Below are 18,633 nucleotides of genomic sequence, written 5' to 3' on the forward strand. Positions count from 1 at the left end.
ACTGTCCTTTCTAGTAATAAAGGGGAAATCCAACTAATATTGGGAATGTTGACACTCCTTAAAGGGTTTACGTCCTTAGCCAATAGACAAACATTTTCCAGGAGCTTGCTCGATCGTCTCGTTGACAGAAGTCAGGGAAGAATTACAGCTCACTTTTCTGGCCCCCGGGTGAACTGTTATGTTGCTTCCTGTTACCTCTGGAATATGTAGGCTAGGGGCGGGGCCATGGAGGTATAGGGGGCGGGGCCTATACCCACCCTCCCATTGCTCTCTGGACACTAAAGCGCATTGTGGTGCCTCTGTGTATGAAATGCGCACTACAAATAAACTTTGATTTGATTTTAAGGAAACTGGAGAGATCTGATTTGAACGAGACCTGTTTCTCAGATTTTACCTGTATAAATAAAGATTTGATGTTAAATAAATAATAATAATAGCCTAATAAAGTAAACAAGCTGATCGTCTGGGCCATGGGGACTGGGCTCATAGACATTACGGCTGGGCTGGGTCCAGATCTCTCCACGCTGACACACGGTGACGACCTGCCAAGTTTAAAGTTCAAGACCGCCTGCTTACCACGGACTGGAATATAAGTTGCAGTAGCTCATGTAACCTCCGGTCGACACGATGGCTCTCTACACTCGAGTTTCGGGGTCTGTCGCGTTGATCACTCTTCAGAATCCGCCTGTCAACGCACTCAGGTAAGAAAGTAGGCTAGGCCTACTCAATATTAATGTCAGTGTCGCACATTCATGCGGAGTTAACATTGACTATCACGCAGTCCAAACAACCTTTGTTGCTCAGATAAACACAACACTCTTCACAATTATCAGTAGGCCTACAGGTAGCCAAACTGCAGCTGCGCAATTGGATTGAGACTGGTGAACATATATAATTATTAGTGCAGGCAATTAAAGCATGAGCAGTATTGCACATAAACATAATTTCTGTAATCCAGATCTTGGGCTGCAGAGTCATATCAGTTAGCACGTTGGCCAGCTCTTTCTCCTCCACAGTGCTGCAGTGAGACAGGGCATCGTTGACACGGTGAAGAGAGCCCAGAGTGACCCGGAGGTGACCGCTGTGGTCATCTGTGGTCAGAATGGAAGATTCTGTGGGGGTAAGACATCTTTCCTAAACAGAATTGCGTCTTGGTTTTTGTGTTGCTGTATCACAACTCCGTTGTTATTGGCATTTCAGACAAACTCTTACATTGTCTCCTCCAACAGGTGCAGACATCAAGGAGTTTGCTGGGCCGATGTCTGGACCCCAACTAGTGCCCACGTTCCACGCCATCGAGGCGGGGACTAAGCCTGTGGTTGCTGCCATCGAGGGAGTAGCACTCGGAGGAGGCCTGGAGTTATCGCTCTGCTGTCACTACCGTATCGCACATTCCAAGGTTAGTTAGACGTACATTTTCTCGAAGGGTCAATGTCCAACACTGACTGACCAACTGCTCTGTCTGTGTATTGTCAATCATACTGTAGACTCACAAGTGCAGTCTCTAAACGCTGCGCTCAACTAGAGACTGTAGACATTCATCCAGATTTCATTGATTAATGTGGGTGGAAACAATTTTAGATATTGAAAAAAAACCTGCTTGCAGAGCCAATCAAAAGTCTTTAGGCGGTCCTTCCTGATGGAAGGAAAATGTTGTTTTGTTTTGACTCTCCAGTTAGGGACAAAGATAGGGGGAGGACATCATTTTCGGTAAGGCGGGTTCTTCACACTATTGGAGATGTACAGGGGCCAATGCTGATATTTACACAAATTGGTACCACACAAGGTGACCAAACGGTTTTGGTATTTTTGTCTTCCTACATGTCTTTAATTTATATTTTGGCATAAAAGCCCTGCCTATCTAGTAGCTTAATTATACTAATAACAAACATACACACCCATATATATTGAGAAAACCCAGATTCCATATCTTTCTTTCTTTTTTTCATTCTTTCGTTTCTTTCTTCTTCTTCGTTTTTTTGTTTGTTTGTTTTACTTCTAGACAATATTTTTGGAAACCAGTGGTCTTACAAACAGTGAATATTCCTCCAATGTGTTTTATCTTTCATTCACATACATATACTTTGGTATAAAGTTACACAATTAACCCTTTGATGCACAAGCTGTGCAAATCCCCTAATGCACAACATGTACAGTAGTCTAGGGGCCAATCCAGATTTTGGTCCAAATATTAGTGCTACCACAATGTTATGAAAACATTAATACATGATAACTTCTCCAGCCTTGTATCTTAATGACTTTTGTAACGGAAAATTCAAAATGGCGCTTTCTTGGCATTCACACAGGAGAAAAGCCTTGTGAGTGTCATGTGTAACAAAACATTTAGACACTAGAATGGCATTCAGAGAGCACAGGCCTTCGCCCATGAATGCATGTGGTCAGCATGAACAGTGACATTAGGGTGCCGATAGTTAGAGGAGACAAATGTCAAAAATATACTGCTGGTGCATCACCGTTGCAGTGTATGAGCAGCTGTGTTTGACACAGCTGGGGTCGGCTGAACGAGTGCGCTTCATCTCTGCTCTCTGAGCTAACGAGCTAGCTAGATATGACACACCCCACAGTAGGAATCTAGATAGCTAGATATGATATGGGGTGGCTGTGGCTCAGTGGTAGAGCAGGTTGTCCAATGAAAGTAGGGTCGGCGGTTCCTCCTGTCCACATGTCGAGGGGTCCTTGGGCAAGACACTGAACCCCAGATTGCTCCCAATGAGCAGGCTAGCACCTTGCATGGCAGCTGCCGCCATTGGTGTGTGAATTTGTGTGTGAATGGGTGATTGAGAGGCCATTGTAAGCCTTTGGATAAAAGCGCTATATAAGTGCATTTGTGTATGAGTCCATTTACCATCACCATTTACCATATGACAGAATCAACAGCAGTAATCCAGCTAGTTACGAGCATAACTAGCTAATTCAAAGCAATAACTAAAAGCAATGATTAAACAAGTCCATTAAACAAGTCCAAAAGAATGGAGGTGAATGGGCGGCCACATGTGGGTGGTCTGTGGCGCCCCCCTCGGGCTGGAGCGTGGGCGGCAGTTTGGTGCATTCCGGGCTCCCCCCGCACCCCCCAGTCCAAACAATGTGTCTCTAGAGCCCCCACACGGGGAGTTGGCTTAGCTCAGTTTTGTTTTAATTTGTGAATCTGCCCCATAATTTAGATCCACTCCAAAATGTAATGGGTTCTAAATTGTCCCGTGCAACAATCTGACTCCCAAACCAGACACTTGAGTTTGTGGCACAGAGGTGGAGTTTCTCCGGGTTATTCTAAACTAAATTGATCAATTGTGCTGTTGTTTAAAGTATGTGTGTAAACAGCTGTGCTGTGAATGAACAGAGGAGAAACTGGGAGGAGGATTAATGCCTAGAGTTCGCTCAGATGACAGGTGAGAGTCTCAAAGCACTGATGTGTGCCTTTCTGTCTCTGTCTTTCTGCCTGCCCGTCTGCCTGCCTGCCTGCCTGTCTGTCTGCCTGTCTGCCTGCCCGTCTGCCTGCCTGCCTGTCTGTCTCAGACTTTCTATGTCCAATAAAAAGAATAATTAATTATTTGAACTCCACCTGATCTCTTTATCATAGTGGAGATATTGCATCTATCTGGGGATTCACTCTCAAACAAACACAATTCCAGATACCAGCCTCTCTATGTCCGTTTTGATCTGATGATCACCTGTTGTGACCTTGACTCTGCTTCTCTCTGGGTTTAGGAACATCTCATGACATTTTTTAGGTTTGAGGGAATTTTAGGTATGAGGAACTGCAGTGGTTTTGTTCTCTACATTATCACTTATCTAATGATCATAATTAACCTTAACAACTTCTCCCACTGCTGCTTGGACCAGTTGGTCGAGTTGGATGGAGTGAAGGTTTGTTAACATTTAGTGCTGGTGCCTATTGGACTGTAAGTGGGGTACTGGGGTGTGGGGGTGCTGAGAAAATGTATTTTGATCCAGCATTGGGGCTCAAAATGATATGCAGTTGAGAACCAGACTTATTCTCTGGACTCTGACACAGCATATGCTCAAATGTGTAATTCACTGGCTGGTGTGTTAAAATGCGCACTAGGGTCAAAAATGAGATTTGGGAATTTGGTGTCACAAAGTCATCAATCATAAAAAGATACATATGTATAAATATAATATTAAATCTCTCAAGTCTTACCCCTATTTTGACCCTGAAATATATATATATATATATATATATATATATATATATTTTTTTTTTTTACAAAGTATTAAATTAAGGGAGCTACTCAGCTCTGAAGTGCACAATGTCATTCAGTAGTATAACTGTCCTGGTAAAAATTCAAAGGACAAAGGTATTAAAATGTAGAAATTCATCCCAAAAAATATAAATGAACACCCATGGCATACTTGTGTGTTTGCAACAATACATAGAAAAATGGGTGACATACTGTATCTAAAAAGTATTTAAACATTTGAATAACTTTTGTCTTTAAAGAAGGAACCATTCAATCATCAGTCAAGAAGACGAGGGGGATCAAACAGTCAAAAAAGCAAAGGTTTGACCCATGCGGCATTAGAAGGGGGTTGCATAGCTTGTGCATCAAAGAGTTAACTGTGTAACTTTATACCACTGCTTGAGTGTATGTGAAAGATAAAACACATTGGAAACATGATCACTGTTTGTAAGACCATTGGTTTCCAGAAATAATGTTCAGAAGTCAAAATAAATTATATACACAGGAATCAGGGTTTTGTTGTTTTATATGGTGGCAGGTTTGTTTATAGAGTGATTATCATTAAGCTACTCTATAGGCAGGGTTATCATACCAAAACATAAACTAGAGACTTGTAGGAAGACCAATATTCTTTGGTCATCTTAGGTAGTACAAAAATCTGGATTGACCCCTGGACTAAATGTAGGCTGGTTCTGATTTGTAGCATCTGTTTTAGGTGCTGTTCTAGCAACAATTATTATTATTATTATTTTTGCGATTATTGATGCCAAAACACACCGAACCAAAAGTGAAAAGCGACCCCCCCCTTGGGAAACACAGGACTGCTTTGAACCTCTGTGTCCTAAACAACGGTTGAGTCCCCAGCAGTTCATGGCGATCCTGCGTGTCAGACAGGGCTTTTAGACTTATTTTGAGGAAGGCGGCGTGCCAAGGATAGAAAAGAGTTGAACTCTGAAAGCTTTGTGATACACCAGACCTATTATCCATAGTTAGATGTAGCTCTGTGTGAAGAGGGCTGGCAGAGCTGGCACAGTGCAGCCATTCTGCTCATTTACCTCCAGCATTTCTCTGGCACAAAAGAAATGTCTCTTGCAGTGGGGGAGAGCAGGACAATGAATTTTGCAGCTAGCGATGATTTTCAACGGAGATGTCTCCAGACTTTTGGAGGCGGAGATCTCCAAAGTCTGGCATCGCGAGACTAATTGCACTGTGACTTATCCGTCCATGCGTGCTCAATGTATTACGAAGTCATCTTCAATCAGAGATGCATCTTGCAATCAGTAGCTACAGCAAAGGTGGTTCATGTGTGTGTGTGTGTGTGTGCATGCATGTGTGTGTGTGTTTGTGTACGTGCATGTGAGTGTGTTTGTATGTGCATTTGCGTCGTGTGTTTGTGTGCGTGCGTGTTTGTGTGCATGCATGTGCGTGCGTATTTGTGTACATGCATGTGCGTGCGTATTTGTGTACTGTATGCGTGTGTTTGTGTGCATGTGTGTGCGTGCGTGTTTGTGTGCATGCATGTGCATGCGTATTTGTGTACTGTATGCGTGTGTCTGTGCGTGCATGTGCGTGTGTGTTCCAGGCCCGGCTAGGCCTTCCGGAGGTGACCCTGTGTGTGTGTATTTGTACTGTATGCGTGTGTGTGTGTGTGTGTGTGTGCGTGCATGTGTGTGTGTGTTCCAGGCCCGTCTAGGCCTTCCGGAGGTGACCCTGGGTCTGCTCCCAGCTGCAGGAGGGAGCCAGCGTCTGCCCAGGCTCATCGGAGTTCCTGCCGCGCTGGACCTCATCGTCACAGGTAGCAGGAGGGTCGGGGCTCTCCCTCCTTTTTTATAGCGACATTGTCAATTTATCCACCAGGGAGCAGCATTTGACCAATGATGGATCTTGATCCATCACCGGTGGGATCAGATTCATTGTATGTACTGAGTTTTGATTGATTGATTGATTGATTGATTGATTGATTGATTGATTGATTGATATAACTACATTATAGAGCATCTGGCGTCCATGCTGAAGAGGTATTTGGGCATTAGACCGACAGAAGAAGGCTGTCTTCTGCTCCTCAGGTCGCCACGTGTCTGCCACCGAGGCCCTGGAGCTGGGAATGGTGGATCGGGTCACCGATGAAAACGCCCGAGATCTGGCTTTGAAGTTTGCACAGAGCATCGCAGGTATGAGGTGCCCCAGAGATGTTTGAGTTTCAGAAGCTTGAAGGTGGAACCTCGGGCTCTTTGTGTCACATCCACTCTCCTTCCCTACATCCTGTATTCATCCAGCAGTGAGAGGGAAATCAAACCTGCCATAAGACCAGTCTATGTGTGGCCTCCTCCTCCTCTCCCAGAGAGAGAGAGGGAGAGGGGGTGGGGAGGGCGAGGGGGGTGACACCAGGAAGGAAGTGTTAAGCACGTAGGTGGTGGAGTCAGAGGAGGGTGAGAACACCACAGCCAACAGACGAGATGTTCTACCGCTAAGCAGATATGAATGTTTCATACCCCCGTCAGATGTGCTCAGATGTCTGCGCTGCCTTTGTTGTATTATTCAAAAAGGGTACAAAAGGGACAAACATTGTTTGAATTTTAAGCAGGCGTGTGTCTGGCTTTATCTGGTTTTCCGGTATCTGTTCCCAGCCAGGATTTAGTGTGGTGACTTGGTGTGGTGACTTGTCTGAAGCTAATTAACTGCCTGCAGCAGGACAATTATTAAATGTCAAAAATCAAAGTCAGATTTTGTCACATTCATATCATACAGGTATAATTTGCAGCGGAATGCAATTGCTCGCTCCTAAGTGCTTCATGATTAGCGTTTATAAAAGTAAGTAAAATAAATAAATAAAGCAGTAAGGTTGTTTTTTTTGACCCCTCCTCCTCCACGTTCAACTCCGTTCGGGAGGCCAGGCAACCATCGCTTTGACCAGACACTCAGGCGACATTTACAGTGAATAATCCAGCTGCTGTGTGTGAAACTAGGAGCAACTTTCAGTGGGTAAACACATTAGATACCGGCGGCTGTCTCTCTGCCCTCTCACAGTAATCCGCTGCTCTGTCATTTGCTGCCGCTGTGGGTCTGCCGATCGCCTCGTGGATGATGCATCCATTGTTCGCCGCCGCCTATGACTGCGGGCTCCACATTCCCCCGCCGTCAACCGGTAACGAGCCTGCTGCCACCTTCGCCGGAGCGTGGGTTTCCATGGTCACAGCGCAGCACAGCCTCATGGGAGTATGTGTCACCGCCGGCGTGATCGTCGGAAGGGAGCGTGCTTTGTTAAAGCCGCTTTGACTCTTTTTGGTGACATTACCGGGAAACAGCGGGCGTAACACGTGACGTTTTGGTTCCCCGGAGAATGGCGGGGTGGGAGGCTGGCGGAGGGTCTGTAGTTGCCGTACTTCTTCTCAGCGTTTCAGCTGTAGGCTACACAGCGTCTCTTCTGTCCTAGTGCAACTTCACCAACAGGCACCTCTCAACAACATGTTTGTTTGTTTGTTTGTTTGTATGTATGTATGTAGGCCTATGTATGTATGTATGTATGTATGTATGTATGTATGTATGTATGTATGTATGTATGTATGTAGCCTATATGTATGCATGAATGAATGAATGTATGTATGTATGTATGTATGTATGTATGTATGTATGTATGTATGTACATGTATGTACATGTATGTATGTATGTAGCCTATATATGTATGTATGCATGTATGAATGTATGAATGAATAAATTAATGAATAAATGTATGAATGAATGTGCATGCATGCATTTTATTTATTTATTTATTTATTTATTTATTTATTTAACAGGGACAGTGCACATGAATAAACATTGCTGTAAATGTGCCAAAAAGAAAGGTGTCTAGTTTCCATCTGTAGTCCCTGGTCAGCTATTAAAAATAACAGCTAGAACAGCACACGGCCGTGCACAGACAGAAGCATATTTAACAGTACATTAAGAAAAGCTCATAAAACCTAGTTTGCAAATAGACAAGCAATAAGCACAGCTAGGCAGAGCAGAGCAGGACACAGACATGCACAACATAGTAGCAAAGCTACGGCAGAAGATGGTAAATGCACACATCGAGGGGCGGCTGTGTCTCAGGAGGTAGGGCGGGTCGTCCAATGACCGCAGGGTCGGCGGTTCGAATCCCGGCTCCTCCTGTTCCACATGTTGAGGAGTCCTTGGGCAAAGACACTGAACCCCAAATTGCTCCCAGTGAGCAGGCTAGCACCCTGCATGGCAGCTGCCGCCATTGGTGTGTGAATGTGTGTGTGTGAATGGATGAATGAGAGGCCATTGTAAAGCGCTATAAACTGTAAGTGCAGACCATTCACCATTTACACAGCAAGATGGCCACAGAGAGAGCTGCACTGTGTTAGTATTGACATGTTTGATTCTGAATCCGCCATGGTCTTTGGTAAGTACTGAGTTCTCTTGTAGGTACTGCTGGCACTGCTGGAGTTCAGTCCCTTTGAGGCTGGGATGGAGAAAGCAGAAATGCCCTTTTTCTTCTTCTGGCTTTCGTTCAGAGCAGACGCTTTTGTTGCTTGCTCCTGCTCTTGTGTATGTCGCTCTTTCTTCCTTTATGTGTTATCTGTATTGTAAAGCGCTTTGTGCATTCGTGCTGTGAAAGGCGCTATATAAATAAAACTTACTTACTTTTTCATAGTGGGATGAGGCAACCTCCTCTAGTGGCACCTTGGGTGTTGTGACTTGTGTAAACTCTGAGTGACAAATCTCTGTAATATATGTAAAATATTCTTTTGTAATCTTGTATTTTGTGATTAGTAATATGTTATTTGTGCTCTAATCCGAAATATCTGTGTCATCTCAGCCAGTGTCAGTAACAGCTTCTCTGTATTCATTTTTTTCAATTTTATTTGGAAGCGACCATGTGCAATTAAAACATAAATGTAAAAACATTTGATGCATCGCACCGGAGTTAGCCTTAGGCTAATTTGCATCTGCAGTCCCTGTATGTACTGTATATACAGTCATTTCTGCTCGCTGACAAGAATCAGTTTGGAGTGTGAGAGAGAGCTTTTTGAAGAGGAGTAACCTAGCATGTGAGAAAGACATAGAGATAAAACAGACAGGCAAAGAGCACTGAAGCAAGTAGGAATCCTGAGGGATTTGGATCTGGGTGACAAAGTACGATGTAGAGATACGGTCATTAGTTAAAGTCTGTTATTAGAAAGGATTTTTTTTTTTACCATGTCCAACCTCCCCCGCACACACACACACACGCACACACACACACACACACACACACACAGATACCAACCACTAAACCACTGGGACTTCGTCCTGTCTAAGAGATTAACTTTTCACCCCAGTAGTTGCAACATCTGCCTTGTACATCTGTCAAGAGACGTGGTCCTTCCCTCTTGCCGTACAACAAATCCTGTGTCACGGATCAAGCCATTTACAGATTAACTGTGGGAATCGCACCGCCCCGAAGTACACTGAAGCACACTGAAGCACACTGAAGCACACTGAAGCACACTGCACACTCAGACAGCATTCTAGTTGGACTCAAATGGAAGTCAGGCTGTTATTGCGTTACCATGCCAACGAGTGTGCTTTATATGCTTAATGGACTTTGGCTCCTAAAACATAGACCTCCCAGTGGTCCTGCTATCTCCCTAAGTCCAGCCATGGTGACCCAGTTTCTGGCCCCGAACCAGAGATGACAGTAATTCAATAGAGCGTGCTTTGAGATCCCAGCACTGTCCTGTGTAATCATGTCAGCGCAGACAGGAAGTGGAATTAAGAGGCTTTTAACAAGGTTCAAAGGGGCGACCATTTTCTCCACGCTTTGTTGTGCCCCAGTTTAAAATTAGAAGTGAGTGGAAATGTGTGGGGGTTGGAGATCATAGTAAATGTGTTTACTTTCCCGGCAAATTATCTTGCTCTGGGTGTTTGAATTGGTCCCAAGGGCTACTTAGGCTATACCATCAGCCCAATACATATCCTCCATGTGCCCATCTGTGAAGAATGTCATGTCGAAGCGTGGGTCTTGACTCTGTATCGTTCTGTGGTGGCGTTCCAGGCAAACCGCTGGACGACCGTCGTCTGAGTGAGAGGCCCTGCCCGTGCCCCCCAGACGTGGACGCGTTCTTCGAGGGGACGCTGGCGAGGGTGCGCCGGCGTGCCCGCGGAGCCATGGCGCCCGTGGCGTGCGTCGAGGCGGTGAGGGCCGCCGCCACCCTGCCCTATGCCCAGGGCATGGACAAGGAGAGGGACCTGATGGCCACCCTGTTCAACTCGGACCAGGCCCGCGCCCTGCAGTACTGCTTTTTTTCCCAGAGGGCCGTGGGGAAGTGGAGTCTGCCCGGCGGAGCACGCTGGGACAACAGCGCGGCCAGACCCGTCCACAAAGCAGCCGTCATCGGTCAGTCTGGGGTCAGAGGTTTATATTCTATATTTCCATATATATTGTTTATATATTTTGCTACTCTTACACTTTGGCTTTAGCACTAGATTCAACTTTTGGTCACCTGTTTAGAGGGGAGATGCACTCGTTCAGGTGAGTAGATATACTACCTACGTTAAGTAAGTAGATATACTACCTACGTTAAATGCAATTATTGTTGCTTCGGATAAACTGCTAAATGACTGTAATGTAAATATTGTAGTTCTCCACAGCCATTTTCCACAGTATTCCGCTTAAAAAGACTACAAAAGAAGTGTAATGAAAGGGTGTGAGAGCGGGCTGGGGAGCGAATGAAAGGACCCAGTGACTTCATCAGCCATCAATGACTTTCTGTCCGGCATCTCCACTGGCTTAACTTGGCAGCTCAGGGTGCTACTCTTCAAGCCTAGACAGATTGGATCCCAGGTGTGTGTGTGTGTGTGTGTGTGCGTGCGTGTGTGCGTGCGTGTGTGTGTGCGTGCGTGCGTGTGTGCGTGCGTGCGTGCGTGCGCGTGCGCGTGTGTGCGTGCTTGTAAAACTAGATGTCCCCACAAGGATAGTGAAGCAAGAAAAAATGTCCTTTTGGGATCATTTTGATGGGCCCCATAAGGATATTGTGGGGTCCCTAAACCTAACTGTAGCCATAAAATTTAATTGATTAATTATAATAATAATAATTAAATGCTAAATAGTGTGTGTGTGTGTGTGCGTGTGCGTGTGCGCGCGTGTGTGTGTGTGTGTTGGCTCTTTTTCTGAGTTCCGTGTGAGGAGAGTGCGAGCGGACGAGAGTGGGCGAGAGAGTCTGGAACCCAGCATCTCGGCAGCTCATGCATAAGAAATAGTTTCAGTTTCTGCAACTGTGCTAAATCCATAACAACCTGTCACACACTGTACTACAGTATGTGAAAGAGAGGACTAGAGAGTGGGGATATAGCTTATATCCCTAGCCTGGGTCCAGACGTTCCAGTCCGCCCACTCCAAAGTTGACTGATTCTTGTGGTCTGGTGTTGCTTCGGGAAACAGCTGTTTCTCCAAGTAGAAAGATAATTGACAAATAACCGCCACAGGTTCTAATGATTAGCCAATCAGCGCTAAGGGCGGGACTAACGCCGTTAGCTGCTGTATAGTCTGTGGTCTTTCTCGTTCGGTGTTGTTTCGCCGGTGTTTCCTCGGGGAGAAGAGCCTGGTATCTATTTACTTAACTGCCTGAAGCCCGCCCCATCATCCGGCTCGAGCCTGTAGAGCCTGCCTCCAACATCCGCTTGATTTATTTTTCCTTAACCGGTAGTTCTCCTCGCATCTTCTTTTACAATTTTCGTCCGTGTTATGCCTGGTGATGCCATCGCAAATGTTATCTACTCAAAACTTCCCCATGTGCAGCCTACAGTAAAAACATTACAACTGTTCTTCCTCCGGTCCAGACCGGATGATTATGCGATGCGTCATCCTAGGCGCTTCCCCTCTAGACCGGCGAAACAACTGCGAAAGAGACAGACCCCAGACCAGCTGCTGTAGAGTGTTGTCCAACTGTGCGTTGGGAGAATGCAACACAACCGTAGTACTTGAGAGGAGGACAATTGGTAGTAAGCTAGTTGGCAGTAGAATGTAACAAAGTAGTCGCTACAGTAACCTACAACGATAATTACAATGCTGTTTCAACACTCCCTGTTTTCATCAGTCTATGGTCGTCATGGCTATGGTCGTCATGGCTATGCATTAGAAATGACGTTCTAATTGAATCTCCCTACCCCATGGAAATCGGTTAGAGTGGAGGCGATGCCAGATGAAGTTCTCAATGGAGTGTAACAAGTTGAAAATTCTGTCTGATGTCAGGCTATTATGTTCCCTTACAACAAAGGGGTATCGAACGCCAAGGTACTCTTGTGAGGTGTTGATCACTCGAAGAAAAAAGAAGAAGAGAGAAAAAGAGAAAAAAGAAGAAAAAAAAAGAAAAAAAGTGTGGCACAGCCTGTCTGGTTCCATATGCAGTTAATTTATTATTGACGTTTCGGCCTGTTGGCCTTGTTCTGAATCTACGGTAGGGTCCTACTATAGAATCTAAAGACAGGAAACAGGCTGAAACGTCAATAATAAATTAACTGCATATGATCCCCTATCATACGTCCAGTGAATGTGAGTAGTGTTCACCCGTGTTATGTGTGTTAATGTAGGAGGCCCTCATGTTCTCCTGTGTGTGTGTGTGTGTGTGTGTGTGTGTGTGTGTGTGTGTGTGTGTGTATGTGTGTGTGCAGGTCTGGGCACCATGGGGCGGGGCATCGCCGTGGCGCTCGCCCTGGCCGGCGTGTCCGTGGTCGCCGTGGAGACCCAGGAGCAGCAGCTAGCGGAGGCGAGGCGGGCGGTACCCACCATGCTCGAGCGGGCGTCACGGAGACGAGGGGCCGCGGAGGCCCCGACCCCGGCGGTGGGCCCCCTCCGCTTCAGCGCCGACCTCGGGGCGGCGGAGGTGGGCGGAGTCGACCTGGTGGTCGAGGCCGTGTTCGAGGACGGTGCCCTGAAGGAGCGCGTGTTCCGACAGCTGGCGGCGGCGTGCCGACCCGGCACCCTGCTGTGCACCAACACCTCCAGCCTGGACGTGGACCGCCTGGCCGGCTGCACCCCCTCTCCGGAGCTGGTGGTGGGGATGCACTTCTTCGCCCCGGCCCACGTCATGCCCCTCCTGGAGGTGGTCCACGGCCCGCGCTCCTCCCCCGAGGCGGTGGCCACAGCCATGCAGCTGGCGCGGCGCATGGGCAAGGTGGGCGTGGCCGTGGGCAACTGCCCGGGCTTCGTGGGCAACCGCATGCTGAAGCCGTACCTGGAGCAGGCCCACTTCCTGTTGGAGGAGGGCGCCACGCCCCAGCAGGTGGACGGGGCGCTGGAGGAGTTCGGGCTGGCCATGGGCGTCTTCAGGATGTCCGACCTCTCCGGGCTGGACGTGGGCTGGAAGGTCAGGAAGGAGGAGGGGCTCGTCGTGACCGGCGCCGCCGCGGACGCCAGCCGGACGCGCGGCAGCCGCCGATACAGCCCGCTGCCGGATCTGTTGTGCGAGCGGGGCCGGCTGGGCCAGAAGACGGGCCGGGGCTGGTACGCGTACGACGGGCGCGAGGCCCGGCCCGATCCCTGGACGGACTGCTTCCTGGAGGAGTACCGCGCCCGGCACGGCCTGGCGGCGCGCCGCGTCGGCCCGGACGAGGTCCTGGAGCGCTGCCTCTACGCCCTGGTCAACGAGGGCTTCCGCGCGCTGGACGACGGCACGGCCGCCGGGCCCGAGGACGTGGACGCCATCTACGTGCACGGCTACGGCTGGCCGCAGCACCGCGGGGGGCCCATGTACCACGCCGGCGCCGTGGGCCTGGCCAAGGTGCTGGAGAGGCTGGAGCATCACAGCCGGGAGCAGCCGGACGTCCCCGACCTGGAGCCCTGCGCTCTGCTCAGGAGGCTGGTGGCCTCCGGGAGCCCCCCGGTGCACAAGTGGAGGGAGGTGGTCCGGAGGCCCCACAGCCAGCTGTGACCTGCCCCCGACATCCATGTCCCGACCCTAATCAAACCAAACCTAACCAGCTGTGACCTGCCCCCGACATCCATGTCCCGACCCTAATCAAACCAACCCTAACCAGCTGTGACCTGCCCCCAACCTCCCTGTCCCAACCCTAACCTACCCAACCCTAACCAGCTGTGACCTGTCCCCAACCTCCATGTCCCAACCCTAACCTACCCAACCCTAACCAGCTGACCTGTCCCCAACCTCCATGTCCCAACCCTAACCTACCCAACCCTAACCAGCTGTGACCTGCCCCCAACCTCCCTGTCCCAACCCTAACCTACCCAACCCTAACCAGCTGCCCCCAACCTCCCTGTCCCAACCCTAACCTACCCAACCCTAACCAGCTGTGACCTGCCCCCAACCTCCCTGTCCCAACCCTAACCTACCCAACCCTAACCAGCTGTGACCTGTCCCCAACCTCCCTGTCCCAACCCTAACCTACCCAACCCTAACCAGCTGTGACCTGCCCCCAACCTCCATGTCCCAACCCTAACCTACCCAACCCTAACCAGCTGTGACCTGTCCCCAACCTCCCTGTCCCAACCCTAACCTACCCAACCCTAACCAGCTGTGACCTGTCCCCAACCTCCATGTCCCAACCCTAACCTACCCAACCCTAACCAGCTGTGACCTGTCCCCAACCTCCCTGTCCCAACCCTAACCTACCCAACCCTAACCAGCTGTGACCTGTCCCCAACCCACATGTCCCACACCATCATGATGCCTTAGCAGTGCTTTCAGACATTTCTACAATGATTTCAACTGTGGAGCTGCCTTACTTTATGATGTATGAATGAAAATCTAACTTGGTTTAGATGATAACCAAAGGGCTTTTGCTGTCTATCTCTTTTATGTCAAAGATAACTATGTAAAAAATGATTATGGCTTTGACTGTACCTTTGAAAAAAAAAAGAAAAAAAAAGGCTTTGACCTACCTGCTGTATAATGTGGACCTTTAATAAAGACTAAACCCCTAATATGAATTTTGAATAATATTTTCCACGCAGTTAATTTTCTAGGTTGGAATGTGGTTGTGATTCCTAAGGCAGACCCTGATATCATAATTCGCTCAGCAAACAAGATGGCGTGTGACCCTTGGCCTTTCACTCACTCCCGTGTCGAAATACGTTCGCTTGACATTTATTCCACCCCGGTGGAGACAGAGTTGTGTTTCACACTCAGAATCTGTAACCAGGCGCACCACCATCGCTGAGTCAGATACTGAGATGGGGTGTAAAGGTGGGGGGCAGAGAGAGGTGTGTATGTGTGTGTGGGGGGGGGGGGGCAGAGAGAGGTGTGTGTGTGGGGGGGGGGGCAGAGAGAGGTGTGTGTGTGTGGGGGGGGGAGGGCAGAGAGGGGTGTGTGTGGGGGGGGGCAGAGAGAGAGAGTGGGAGGGAGAGGGAGCAGAGAGAGGGGGGGAGAGGGGGTAAAGAGAGAGGGAGGGAGAGGGGGTAGAGAGAGGGGGTAGGGAGAGAGGGGGTAGAGAGAGGGAGGGAGAGAGAGGGTAGAGAGAGAGGGAGGGAGAGGGGTAGAGAGAGAGGGAGGGAGAGGGAGCAGAGAGAGAGAGGGAGGGAGGGAGAGGGAGCAGAGAGGGAGAGTGGGTAGAGAGAGAGGGAGAGAGAGGCGGTAGAGAGAGGGAGGGAGAGAGAGAGGGGGGAGGGAGAGAGAGGGAGGAAGAGGGTAGAGAGGGAGAGAGAGGGAAGGAGAGAGGAATAGAGAGAGAGAGGGAGGGAGAGGAGGTAGAGAGAGAGAGGGAGGGAGAGGGGGTAGAGAGAGGGAGGGAGAGGGGGTAGAGAGAGAGAGGGAGGAAGAGGGTAGAGAGGGAGAGAGAGGGAAGGAGAGAGGAATAGAGAGAGAGAGGGAGGGAGAGGAGGTAGAGAGAGAGAGGGAGGGAGAGGGGGTAGAGAGAGAGGGAGGGAGAGGGGGTAGAGAGAGAGAGGGAGGAAGAGGGTAGAGAGGGAAGGAGAGGGAAGGAGAGAGGAATAGAGAGAGAGAGGGAGGGAGAGGAGGTAGAGAGAGAGAGGGAGGGAGAGGGGGTAGAGAGAGAGGGAGGGAGAGGGGGTAGAGAGAGAGAGGGAGGAAGAGGTTAGAGAGAGGGAGGGAGAGGGGGTAGAGAGAGAGAGAAGGAGGGATAGGGGGTAGAGAGACGGGTAGAGTGCGACAGAGAAAGAGAGGGGATGAATAGATACAAGGAGAGGTAGAGGGGGAGAAGAGTGGGGTGAGCAGAAAGAGAGAGGGACTGAGGGAGATGAGAAATTATTCGCTTTGGGCCGGACGGAATTTGTCTACTTGAGCACCAATCCAATCAATTCAGCCGTACAGTTGTAGGTGTAGTGTGGGACAGAGAGAACCATCGTTTTAAGAAAGAGAGACCCATTATGTCTGCGCTACCCTGTCCGTTCAGTTTCCCTCTGCAGTTGCAGCGACTCCAGAAGATCATTTGGAATGTTCCGGAGTTGGGCCTGTGGGATTGGGTGGCGTCTGGAGATTGCACCCTGTCACAAGTGCGAAAACTGTTAATTGCCGGAAGTTCTACTCTGTTGAACTTGATTAACACCTGCAGGAGCTTCCTGTCTTCGTTTCCTTGGACCTGTCTCCAGACATGTCTCTCCTGTCTCCCTCCAGACATTTCTCTCCTGTCTCCCTCCAGAGATGTCTCTCCTGTCTCCCTCCAGAGATGTCTCTCCTGTCTCCCTCCAGAGATGTCTCTCCTGTCTCCCTCCAGACATGTCTCTCCTGTCTCCCTCCAGACATGTCTCTCCTGTCTCCCTCCAGAGATGTCTCTCCTGTCTCCCTCCAGAGATGTCTCTCCTGTCTCCCTCCAGACATGTCTCTCCTGTCTCCCTCCTCCAGAGATGTCTCTCCTGTCTCCCTCCAGAGATGTCTCTCCTGTCTCCCTCCAGAGATGTCTCTCCTGTCTCCCTCCAGAGATGTCTCTCCTGTCTCCCTCCAGACATGTCTCTCCTGTCTCCCTCCAGATATGTCTCTCCTGTCTCCCTCCAGACATGTCTCTCCTGTCTCCCTCCAGAGATGTCTCTCCTGTCTCCCTCCAGACATGTCTCTCCTGTCTCCCTCCAGACATGTCTCTCCTGTCTCCCTCCAGAGATGTCTCTCCTGTCTCCCTCCAGACATGTCTCTCCTGTCTCCCTCCAGAGATGTCTCTCCTGTCTCCCTCCAGACATGTCTCTCCTGTCTCCCTCCAGAGATGTCTCTCCTGTCTCCCTCCAGACATGTCTCTCCTGTCTCCCTCCAGAGATGTCTCTCCTGTCTCCCTCCAGACATGTCTCTCCTGTCTCCCTCCAGACATGTCTCTCCTGTCTCCCTCCAGACATGTCTCTCCTGTCTCCCTCCAGACATGTCTCTCCTGTCTCCCTCCAGAGATGTCTCTCCTGTCTCCCTCCAGACATGTCTCTCCTGTCTCCCTCCAGACATGTCTCTCCTGTCTCCCTCCAGAGATGTCTCTCCTGTCTCCCTCCAGACATGTCTCTCCTGTCTCCCTCCAGACATGTCTCTCCTGTCTCCCTCCATACATGTCTCTCCTGTCTCCCTCCAGAGATGTCTCTCCTGTCTCCCTCCAGACATGTCTCTCCTGTCTCCCTCCAGACATGTCTCTCCTGTCTCCCTCCAGAGATGTCTCTCCTGTCTCCCTCCAGAGATGTCTCTCCTGTCTCCCTCCAGAGATGTCTCTCCTGTCTCCCTCCAGAGATGTCTCTCCTGTCTCCCTCCAGAACTGTCTCTCCTGTCTCCCTCCAGACATGTCTCTCCTGTCTCCCTCCAGACATGTCTCTCCTGTCTCCCTCCAGACATGTCTCTCCTGTCTCCCTCCAGACATGTCTCTCCTGTCTCCCTCCAGAGATGTCTCTCCTGTCTCCCTCCAGACATGTCTCTCCTGTCTCCCTCCAGACATGTCTCTCCTGTCTCCCTCCAGACATGTCTCTCCTGTCTCCCTCCAGACATGTCTCTCCTGTCTCCCTCCAGACATGTCTCTCCTGTCTCCCTCCAGACATGTCTCTCCTGTCTCCCTCCAGACATGTCTCTGCCTGATTTCTGTCCTGCCTACCCCATGTGTCCTGTCTGTTTTTATTTCTGGTTATATGAATTAATGACAATGGCTGCCCCCTATATATACATATATATATAAAATGTACACACACGTGGCTATATATATATGTGTGTGCGTATATATATATATATATTTCCACATCTGGCCATCTAAAGCAATAATTATTAGAATTATTATAGTGATAGGCGTGCCTTTAGAGCACATTGTGGATTGTAGGCTACACCCCCACCCCCTGTGGATTTGAGGAGGGGAGAGGGTGCGCTAAGTGGCGTCGGTAGCGCGCAAACCAGGACCTATTCTCTCCTGGCTGGATGGATAGACCTCTGGAGCAGGCGAAAGTGGGGGACGCTTGGAATATATGAGCTGTTCATGAGTCTAGCCCTGCTACCGTAGACTATATTG

At 49.3% G+C, this 18,633-nt stretch overlaps 1 protein-coding gene across 1 annotated transcript; it reads left to right on the plus strand.

The window, feature by feature from the left end:
- The first annotated feature begins 577 nt into the window (after window positions 1–577).
- Window positions 578–14,825, plus strand: ehhadh (enoyl-CoA, hydratase/3-hydroxyacyl CoA dehydrogenase). Its single transcript, XM_084443262.1, has 7 exons — window positions 578–701; window positions 1,017–1,120; window positions 1,230–1,399; window positions 5,904–6,015; window positions 6,287–6,391; window positions 10,262–10,603; window positions 12,877–14,825. The coding sequence occupies exons 1-7, from the start codon at window positions 628–630 to the stop codon at window positions 14,133–14,135; spliced, it is 2,166 nt and encodes a 721-aa protein (XP_084299388.1). The 5' UTR covers window positions 578–627; the 3' UTR covers window positions 14,136–14,825.
- The last annotated feature ends 3,808 nt before the right edge of the window (window positions 14,826–18,633 follow it).

This window comes from Borostomias antarcticus (genome assembly GCF_949987555.1).
Source record: "Borostomias antarcticus genome assembly, chromosome: 9".
In the NCBI taxonomy this organism is placed as follows: Eukaryota; Metazoa; Chordata; class Actinopteri; order Stomiiformes; family Stomiidae; genus Borostomias; species Borostomias antarcticus.

Bases quoted from the DNA above. Each gene is read 5' to 3' on its own strand.
- ehhadh (XM_084443262.1), top strand. From the start codon at position 628: ATGGCTCTCTACACTCGAGTTTCGGGGTCTGTCGCGTTGATCACTCTT. The intron at 1,121-1,229 runs GTAAGACATCTT...CTCCTCCAACAG, and splicing joins GAATGGAAGATTCTGTGGGG to GTGCAGACATCAAGGAGTTT. The intron at 6,016-6,286 runs GTAGCAGGAGGG...TCTGCTCCTCAG, and splicing joins GCTGGACCTCATCGTCACAG to GTCGCCACGTGTCTGCCACC.